The sequence below is a fragment of the Tasmannia lanceolata genome, unplaced genomic scaffold (assembly GCF_043159265.1).
Source record: "Tasmannia lanceolata isolate RefF3 unplaced genomic scaffold, GAP_Taslan_0.1 ptg000015l, whole genome shotgun sequence".
Lineage (NCBI taxonomy): Eukaryota > Viridiplantae > Streptophyta > Magnoliopsida > Canellales > Winteraceae > Tasmannia > Tasmannia lanceolata.
In genome coordinates this window covers 43,458,936-43,469,580 of record NW_027518692.1, presented here as the reverse complement: position 1 = coordinate 43,469,580, position 10,645 = coordinate 43,458,936, and the positions used below count along the sequence as shown (strand labels likewise).

The 10,645-nt window shown below is 39.8% G+C and overlaps 1 protein-coding gene across 1 annotated transcript; it reads right to left on the bottom strand.

Annotated features, from left to right (window-relative positions):
* Positions 1-241: 241 nt before the first annotated feature.
* On the bottom strand, positions 242-2,713 carry LOC143847428 (UPF0481 protein At3g47200-like). The gene is made up of 2 exons (XM_077356245.1): positions 1,708-2,713; positions 242-1,633 (listed from the first exon to the last, which is right to left on the bottom strand). The coding sequence occupies exons 1-2, from the start codon at positions 2,488-2,490 to the stop codon at positions 893-895; spliced, it is 1,524 nt and encodes a 507-aa protein (XP_077212360.1). The 5' UTR covers positions 2,491-2,713; the 3' UTR covers positions 242-892.
* Positions 2,714-10,645: the final 7,932 nt, after the last annotated feature.

Here is a 10,645-nt window from a genome sequence, read left to right as displayed (position 1 = left end):
TATTGAAGTATCCTCGTATAATCTATAGAATGTAGAAACTGTTAGTGTGATAGTGTCCATCGCAGAAGGCATTTTGTGGATGTTCTGTTGCATCTGACGGCAGCCACCTCGTGAATGAAGACGCTGAAAAGTGATCCTCCGTGGCTGTAGTCAGATGCAAGCGAAATGCCCTCCATGATGGAGGCTAGCAAATCTCATAGAATGTATATCACAGTGGGGCCACCAAGGTGACACCAGGAGCTTCACCAAATCAACGGACTAATCACTCATTTCGGAAAATCTTGACCTTTCATATGCTGCACCCTAATTTTGGGCCCCAACAGAGTCTTAGTCCCAACCTATGGGACTTCCCATGCATAAGATAAATAACTACAGAAATAACCGGTGTAGCTTTTCTCTATGGTGACATAATCGAGCCTTGGAAGATCAAGGGCCTACGATCATCCTATTAATGTGGTCTCAATGGCATTTAGCTAGATCTGCAATTGTTCATTGAGATCAACAGTTCTAGATCTACAGTTCTCATCGCTTACACAAGAAGAAGTGGCACAAAAAAGTTATACATTTACCCCATTTGATCTGTGGTTGGAACATTGTAGATCAAATACTCCCTTAATTTACCATAACATTGGAACAACAGAAATTAATTTGAGGGCAAACCAATGGAAGGTAAGTAGATTACTTTGAAATAGCTTACTGTGAAATGGGCTACTCCCTTGTATTTACCCTTACTGGGAGGAAAAGCCCATCGGTTAGAATAGAGAGAATTCGAGAAAGAGAAAAGAAGTCAGTCATGCCAAAAAAATTCATTTGCTCAAGTAACTATCTGCTTTGATTCAAAACACAAACTGAATACGAACACAGAGTACAGCAATAGCACCAACAGAGCTAATCAGTTGCTGCTGGGATAGATAGCGAAGTAAGTTTGGACGACTGATAGGATAAGAAGGAAAATAGCTGCAATGGTTGCTATGACGGTCCATGGAGTATTGAAATGGGTGTAATAGAGATTGGCCATGTAGATGTTCCAACGCCCCTTGCAGTGGGATTCAATCCCTCTCTTAACTTCTACATACGCTTGAGAGTCAAGCGTCAAGTCTGTTGCCAACACGTTGAACAGTTGTGCTACATCTTCATCGCTGCCAAGGGAGTTCAACACGATGCCTTCTGATCTCAGTTCTTTCACGTCTTCCTCTCTGTCTATCAGTGAATCCATCAAGCATATATAAGAGCTGATCCCATAGTTGCGAGGCCCATCTGGGCACAACTCATAAGCAATCGTGTTTAGGAATTTGTGCTTAGTGGAGTCATCAACTACTATAGGGGGCAGGAAGAGCTCCCCAAAGAAGTAGTGACTCTTGAATTTCACATCAGACAGCTTGGTTGTCTCACTCCTGCGGAATTTGATCCCTGCGGCCTTCAGCTCTGTTGCAGAACGAAAAGAATACCAGCTACGGCCAGTTGATTCTGTGTCTTCTACTTTCTGCGTAGATTTCTTTCCCAAAAGCTTTGATCGAAAACTGTCCAGTAGGTGCACCGGTTCAATGTCTTTACCATCTCCCTCACTGCCCGTCGTTTTTCCGGCATCTTCATTGACATCTCCTCCTTGGACACTCGATTTCTTTTCACCCTTCTGCCACAAAACAATAAAAAGTAAATCAGAAACACACAGTCACACACACAAACACACAAGCCGCTTGTCATCACCTTCGCAGAGGATAGCCGTTGGATTTGTGTTAGACGGTCAGTGAACTGGTTAATGATCGTCAACAGTTCATCACCAACAGGAACAGGATCAACCGATCTATCTGCATATTTTGTTTCGGTAGGAGCATCGAATGGGTCCTCTAGCCATCGAGGTTGTGCTCCTAGTCTTCTAATTCCCTGCCCAAATGTCCCCTTCACTAACGTCAATATTCTAAGAACCAGAAATGGGATCTGGTTTTCCAGCAGCATCATGTCCCTCACCACAAGAGACTTATCATGCTCGCTCAAACATAAGTTGTTCTTCTTGCTAACCATTCCAGTGATAAACTCCAGAACAAAACAACCATCTATTATCATAATCCATGTAAAATCTTGGTCTGAAATCTCAATTTTCTCCTCGTAGCACCTCCTAACTCCATTCACCATTCCTAGCAATGCCTTGTAGAACGGCTCTGCATTTATCATATCATAGTTGGAATTAGTATAGCTCTTCATTGCAATGTGCTTGTACTTTTCAAGTCGTTTGAGATGGGGTTTTCCATGGTGGTAGGGACCTACAGACAACACCTCTGGATCGAAACACGCATCGTTAGACGTTACTTTTCGAAGGATCTGTGGTACTTTTCCTATGGTGATAATGTTCATTGCTGAGAAAGACTCTTCCTCCTCCCAGATTGAGACAACCCAATCTGGGAAATTGGTATTCTTGTTTTCCACTTTAGAGATATGGGATTCGAAGCTCTCTGCAGTCACATTTGTGGCCACTACGCTCACCCCTGTCATCTTGCTCGCCTCTGCTTCGTATTCCAACCAGATGATTTCAAGCTAGAGTTCATAGAAATCATCAAACGGGGAACCCAAAAAAAAGCTATTTGCTAGGGACCATCGTATAAAGTCATTTTGCAGCTGGCTATTGCATGTGAGAGCAACCAACTCACATGAATTATCTGGATCAGGTATCTGCTGAAATGTGATCAAGTGTGGCTGCTCATAGGCATTTTCAACTTTCTATTACTTTTTTTTTGTTTGTAAGGCAGTCATGTCAGTCTGATTCAGTAAATCTTGTTATCCTTTTTTAAATGGAAAACAATCTGAAAACGGGTTCCCTTGTGAAATATAAAAATGGGAGTGATATGACCCTTTCAAAATGTGTTAATTGCTCTATGGACATTTGAGCCCCCTACCTTTGTATTTTAGTGGACGTGGCTTCAATGATTGATGCTGGAGCTCTCAAAGGCACAATTATTGCATTTTACAGTCAAAAGTGGGGTTCTCAGGAAGAAAAAATTAGGGAAATGTTATCGGCACTGCTATATTTTGATGAGGACACTCTCACTTTATTAAAAGTACGGTATGGACTGCACTGTAGGATGATCCAAATCGTCCATTAGATGGACCACAGCCTAAATAGGTTGTGCCCCAAAAATCATTTCCATAGGTTAATCCTAACCCTCTGATCTGAATGTTAGAGGGTTGAACCTAAACCTCTATAGATCATAGGGTTAGGATCAACCTATGAAAATAATTTTTAGGGCACACCCTATTTAGGCTGTGGCCCATCTAAAGGACGGTTTGGATCATCCTATGGTGCGGGTCATACCTTATTTTTAATAAAGTGAGGAGTGCCCCATCAAAATAGAGTAGTGCGGATAACATTTCCCTAAAATTATTGCTTTGGGAGAGTAATGTTATAGGGAAAAATACACTCAGACCTTCTGTGGTTTCGACACATTCAACTTCCAAACGTTTTAAAAAGTTACAAGTAGACCCCCTCTGGTTTCAATTTGTGTAAGGTAGACCCGGACGGTTCGTCCACAGATTGGAGGGTTAGGATGATCCGATGGAGCTGATTTTTTAGGCACACCATATCTGTCAGGGCACATCAAATGAACGCTTTGGATCATCCAAACAATGTGGGCCCACTGTGTTTTTGGTAGTGTTTGGATTCGGGTATGGGCCCACATTGTTTGGATGATCCAAAGCGTTCATTTGATGGGCCTTGACATAGATAAGGTGTGCCCAAAAAATCAGCTCCATCGGATCATCCTAACTCTTCAATCTGTGGACGAACTGTCAACTGAGGGGGCCCACCCAATACAAATTGAAAGCACAGGGGGTCTACTTGTAACATTTTAAACATTAGGGGTTAAGTTGAATGTGTCAGGAACCACAGGGGGGCCTAAATGTATTTTTCCCTATATTATATTCACCCCTTTTATTTTGGGAAATGATATTTGCGCCAAGGTGTTTCGATAAACAAGCGCTCCACTTGTTTGTCGTGTAGTAAAGAAGGCATTTCATGGATGGGCTCTCTCATGCAGCAGCCACTCGCGAAATGTTTTTTGCGATGGTCGCTAGCAAATCCCATGTATTATCTATAGTAGAGCTACAAGAACCTCGATAATGTCTTAGTTATTTATTAAGGGAAGTGATATTTACGCCCCTTTTGATCACGAGGGACACCCAGCGCGCCAGTGTACGTGGCAATCAAAACCACTGGATTTTTCTGACGTCAAGTACATTAGCCCGCCTTTAGCCATTGATACACTGGCACTGGGTGTCCCTCGTGATAAAAAGGGGCGTAAATATCACTTCCGTTTATTAAAATGCATTTGTGGAGAAACACAAGTGAGTGGAAATGTATAATCAAGAAATGAATCATCTGATAAAAAGATATAATCCCATTAATCGAAACATAAATAATAGTAATAAAAAAATAATAATAATAATTCATATTCAAATGTAATGCACTATGTCTGATCACCCCCATGCCTCGTGTCCATGACAATTGGAAATGCTTTCAAGTGAAGAAACTGAGAAGTGTTGTGGATCCACTTGACCCTGTGGAGCTTGCAAATAAAGTAACGAATGATCAACCTGAACTTCGAAATGTAGAAGTGAACAACCTGAATTTGGGCACAAATAAATGTCCTGTAAACACTTCCCATCCCATCTCAAAATATGCAGCACAATTCATTTTGTATCTACAGGTTTAGGCTTCAACATCTCTGTTCTTCTAACAAAAAATAGGTGTATGCTCTGTTTTGGGTGCACATTAAGGGGCCGTTGAGATACGCGTATTTTAGAATCCAGGATTTCCTCAAAATTGTAGTTGGGAGACAAGAGAAAAAAGAGAGCAGCCGTTGTTTTCTGATTTCTAGCCCTTCTTTCCGACATCAAGAGAGCTGGCGATCGTCCCATGTTTCCATGTTTTAGAAATCGCAGGATGCAGGGGAGATTTCTAAAACCTGGTTTTCTTACTTAAAATCCAAGAAACGCTGCCAGGACAGCATACCAGCAGCCTGATCATGACCCTCTTTTACACTGTTTTCAAACTAAAACCTGGATTCTAAAATCCGTGTATCCAAATGGACCCTAAGCCTTGTCAAATAAAACACCATATATTCAATATTGCCACACAATATTTAATGCGCTGCTCTTATTTCTATCAGTAAAATTTTCATCTCCATGAATCCAAGTCAAGAATCGATACTTAACACCAAAAAAAGTCCAAAAAGCAAAGAAACTAAAGTCTTCTTATCTTGTCAAGTATGTATCCCGGAGGAAGAAAACCCACCACACAAATATGAACAAGTTTAATGATGAATAACTGCATTGCTAAAATGTATCAGAAATCCAAAGATTTATTAGAAATCAAGAGTGCTACCAAAGGGTGGGGGTAGAATAGTTTGAGATATTGTTTTTAATAGGAATTTTAGAGGCCATGATGTTGATTGCTTTATTAACCTCCTTTCATCTTTGGAAGAGTGTTTTATCTCCCAGGATAAAGATGACCATCGGATTTGGGCACCAGATCCGAGAGGCTTTTTCGGTCAGAATTTTTTTTTTATTGACAAATTATATTTAGATCTGAAGCAACTTTACAACGAGCTGGGACTAGGAGTCCCAAAAGAAGAAAGAAAGAAAGAAACAAAAGATGCCCTAGGATATAACACCGGCTACCCAGAAAATCCCTCTATTCCAAATCCCTAGGATATAACACCAGTTTTTTCGGTCAGATCGTAGGGTTGGGATGATCCTATGGACAGATTCGTTAAGGTTTATACACGTCCATTTTACCTCAACAAATCGTAGGATTGGGATGATCCTATGGAGCTGATTTTTTATGGACACCCTATCTATGTGAGGGTCTTTAAAATGGATGGCTTGGATTACCCAAACAATGTGGGCCCCCACTGTATTTTAAGCTAGTGTGTAGATAACTTATCTACACATGTGTGTAGGAACCGTTTTCTCATATATATATATATATAAGTTATCTACACACTAGCTTAAAATACAGTGGGGGCCCACATTGTTTGGGTGATCCAAGCCATCCATTTTAAAGGCCCTCACATAGATAGGGTGTCTACAAAAAATCAGATCCATAGGATCATCCCAACCCTATGATTTGTGGAGGTAAAATGGATGTCTTTAAACCTTCACAAATTAGTTCATTTTTTGCCTCCAAAGTTCGAATGGTTAGGATGATCCAATGGATCTGATTTTTTGTGGACACCCTATCTATGAGAGAGCCTTAAAAATGAATGGTTTGGATCACCCAAATAATGTGGCCCCCATTGTATTTTAAGCTAGTGTGTAGATAACTTATCTACTCATGTGTGTAGGAACCGTTCTCTCTCTCTCTCTCTCTCTATATATATATATATATATATATATATATATATATATATATATATATATATATATATATATGAGAGAGAACTTTTCCTAGACACTGGCATAGGTAGTGTTTCCTACGCACTACTCAGCAGCCGTCGGATGTGTTTCATCACACGCGTCCATTCAAAAGTTAAGGAAATGAGAGAAAACCCAAAATCGCGTATTTGAGAAAACCCAAATCGCTGGTCGCTGGTCTCTCCCTCCCCCAAGCAGATTTTCCGTCGGAGCCATTTTCTGTCGGAGCCGGTCTCTCCCTCTCACAGGTATTTCATCTCTCTCTCTCTCTCTCTCTCTCTCTCTCTCTCTCTCTCTCTCTCTCTCTCTCTCACCCTCACGCATATGGTTGCAGAGCCGTCGGATCTAAGCAGATTTTCCGTCGGTATTTCATCTGCTCGCCGGTCTGTCCCTCTCACAGGTATTTCATCTCTCTCTCTCTCACCCTCACGCATATGGTTGCAGAGCTGTTGGATCTAAGCAGATTTTCCGTCGGAGCTGCTCTCCCTCCCCCAAGCAGAGCAGATTTTCCGTTGGTATTTCATCTGCTCGCCGGTCTCTCCCTCTCACAGGTATTTCATCTCTCTCTCTCTCTCTCTCTCTCAAAGCCTCTGTTCCTATATCTTTCTCTTCTCAATGTCTATTTAGGGTTAACACTTCGATCTAATTTAGGGTTTCGAATTTTGAAATGGTTTTGAGATGATTTTTTCTTCTTATTTTCTGATTTTTGAACCGAAATATGATTTTGAAATGAAATGTTTATTCTGATTTTAGGGTTCTTATTTTCTGATTTTAGGGTTCTTATTTGGGTTGAAATCTGATTTAGGTTGTTGGGTTGGAATTTAGGGTTCTTATTTTAGGGTTTTGGGTTCTTTTTTCGGATTTGAGTTTGAATTTAGGGTTCTTATTATTCGGATCACCCAAAAAATGTGGACCCCATTGTTTTTAGCCTATCGAGTACACAAGCTTATCTACTCAACCGAGTACGCTCACTTTTCCTTATATATACACACACACATTGAATTATTGAACATGATTGTACACAAGATGTCTAATTGAATAATCATTCTCAGATGCTTTGGTTTTTCTATATACAGGTAACATGATTATAGAATCTTCAAACCCAAGGGGAACATATTCCCATGTATATTAGCTGTGCAACTTTGATATCATCAAACAGTGAAGCATAATAAAAGGGAGTTTTTACATGATGCCCGACCGTCAAGTAGCGTCAAAAAGCTACCGCCCTTGATATTTGATCCAACAGCAGCCCACTTTTTAAGAGGCTGCTGTTGGATCAAATATCAAGGGTGGTACTTTTGAGGTACCACCTTGATGCTACTTGACAGTCGGGCACCATATAATTTCTCAATACTTTTTATATTTGTGAATTGTATTGTTATACTCTTCATCCCTCATACATTTTCTTTACAGATCTCTTCTTTAATGATTTTGACGGAGCTCTTTAATGTTTGTCATCTTATTGCATTGCATAATTCACATGTATAGCACCATTCAAGTGACTGTTTATGTGCAGTTGAAATCAACTCATTTACAGCTTTAAAACTCTAGTATTGGATCATTTATAAAGTCTTATCTCTCTTCTATAATTGTTGTTTGAACGTGTAAGCCCAAGGGTCTATTCTTCAATCTTGTTTTGATGATTCTAAACATAATTGATTGTGTTTTTGAATACTAATCAATTTGCTTTGAAGTGTTGTGTTTAAGATAGGATTGATCATTGAAGAAACCAACACTCAACTTGGTCATGCTTGAAGATGTACCCAACAAGAGTCAAAGGAGCTAAGTGGAGCTTACCTCATCTCTCAAGCAAGCATACACAAAATGGAAGATCAATTGAAGACCAAGACTAAAGAGAAGTTGAAAGCTACATAGGTATCATTGTACATCCTTTCTCTTTAGATTTCCAAGTCAAGGCAAAACGTTTTCAAAGTGTTTTCAAATTGTTTTTCAAAGAACACTTAAGAACTTAAAATGGATTAGTGAATGGTTATGTGGTGGACCAACATGTTGGGACCCTCATAAACATTCCAAAATAATCATAGGAGTTGAGTTCCAAAAGCTAAAAATCAAACAAGCAATAAAAATAAAAAACTGCAGATTTTTAGGCTTCTCGGAACTCCGAGAGTTCCCTCGGAACTCCGAGAAAAGGTCCAGTAGCGTCTGGACATTTTCTCGGAACTCCGAGAAAATTTCTCGGAACTCCGAGAAATGGTCCAGTAGAAATTTTATTTCTTCTGGCCGTTGTCTCGGAACTCCGAGAATGATTCTCGGAACTCCGAGAACCTTGCGACAGCTCAAAAAAGAGCCGTTGGGTTTTGATTTAAAATTTGATTTTTGTTATCTACACCCCCAAACGGTCATATTTTGAGGAGAGACTATTTATACAACATCTAGAGGATTATTTTCTTCTTCTTGATTTTTGAAAAACTCTCTTAAGCACTCAAGCTAACTTGCAACCCTTTCAAGCTTAAGATTTTTGGTTTTTCCCAAACTTGCCTTTCACTTGTGAACCTATTGAGTTTGGATATTTTAGAGCTATCACTTGCAAATCTTTGTTGAAGAGCAATCAAGGAACTACAAAGGGCATCAAGCTTTCAAGAAGAAGCCAAGCTATCAATCTTTCATATCTTGTATAGGTGGCTAGGGCATTCTGTTTTTAATTCCCTAGAGAGCAACCGCTTAGAACTCGGCGGAGAAGGAGAGTCTTTGTAAAGGTGTAAGGGCATCCTTGTTTAATATCCCTTGGAATTGTAACCGCCTCGGAGCCGGGCATCGTGGAGGTCTCCAATAGTGGAATCCCTCAAGTGCGACCTTGAGTAGAGTGGAGTAGGCCGTTGGCCGAACCACTATATATCGGTGTGTCATTTCTCACTCTTGCATTTCCATTATTGTTTGACTTGGCATTTCACTTTGTTCTTTCAATTATATTTGCACTAACCAAATATTTAATTAAGTGAAGAAAAATTCCAATTAGGGTTCATAGGTAATTTTCAAAAGGCCTAATATTGAGTTAAATTCAATTCACCCCCCTCTTGAGTATTTCAGAACGTCACTGCCATCATACATTTACCGACACGCATCATATTTGAACCAAGCTATCAGTCAGAAACACTTAATATTGCATCATTTTCCTTTTCATTTATTCTGCTACATCCAGACCTATTATTTGATCCATTCTCATAACTACTGAGATACAGTTTACTACTTCACCTACACAATTTCTCTAAAGTAAATCCTAATCTCCTCATCCACCTTATTAGCATAAAACATGTCAATATTACTTTAGAACCCCTAACATTGACTTTAAATCCCAATTCAAGTTTTAAAAAAAGCCTACCTCATTTGGATTCAAATCCTAACTTTTAAAAGTCTCTTGTTACTAGATTCAAAGATTCAAATACTTAAAATTTTAAACATTAGAAGTTTTCAGATACATATACTAGTAGGTTGGGTTGCACACATGGTACAAAAGATACACCAATATGGAATCCACAATTAATATTCTATATTTTTACTACCTATAAATATATGTAAATGATATCAGCACAACCATCCTTTGATATCTTCACTAACACATCTTGTCTTTTAGTATTTAAAGAGCTGTCAAAAGGTTATTACAGTTCCCAAGAAGCTCTCACAAGCCAAATAAAAAAGAAAAGATAGGTTGGGTCTGTTGGGGTTCCACGTGAAAGCAAAGATCCCACATCGGATGTATAATGAGATGTGGATGGGCATATAAGGGAATCGGTTCCCTCCCCGTAACGGCCGGTATGCCTCCGAGCACAGAAAGATCTCACAGTTTCCACGTTCTTGCCGCTGTAGACACCCCATTTTGACCGGACCCAAGTTTGCGATGTTTGTGTGAAGCCCTATCCAATCAATGAGTTAGGACCCCAAATTCTACCCTAAGATAGATTAGGGTCTCACTAAGATCCCCATAAAATTTTGTCACGATCCGAGTGCGTTTGCCTGGCGAACGAGCCAAGGCAGTGGGCGCAATGCTGACCAAAAGGGGAGTGAATCATCTACAAGGGGGCTGTCCAGGGGTAGAATAGAGGGGTCAAATTTATCATTTCGTTTTTTTTTATATAAAAAACCACCGAAGGAGAGGAGAGGATTTTTCGTCGAGAAAAGAGGGGAGAAGAGAAAACCGAAGAAGAAGGAAATTCTGAGAGGAAATCTCAGATCTGGATCTGAGATTTTGAGAGAAAATCTCAGATCTGGATCTAAGATTTTC

What these genes read in the sequence shown, in the direction of transcription:
- LOC143847428 (XM_077356245.1), bottom strand. Translation starts at nt 2,490, where the DNA reads ATGACAGGGGTGAGCGTAGTGGCCACAAATGTGACTGCAGAGAGCTTC. An exon ending in AACGGCTATCCTCTGCGAAG is followed by an intron (nt 1,634 to 1,707) that starts GTGATGACAAGC and finishes GTTTTGTGGCAG; the next exon opens with AAGGGTGAAAAGAAATCGAG.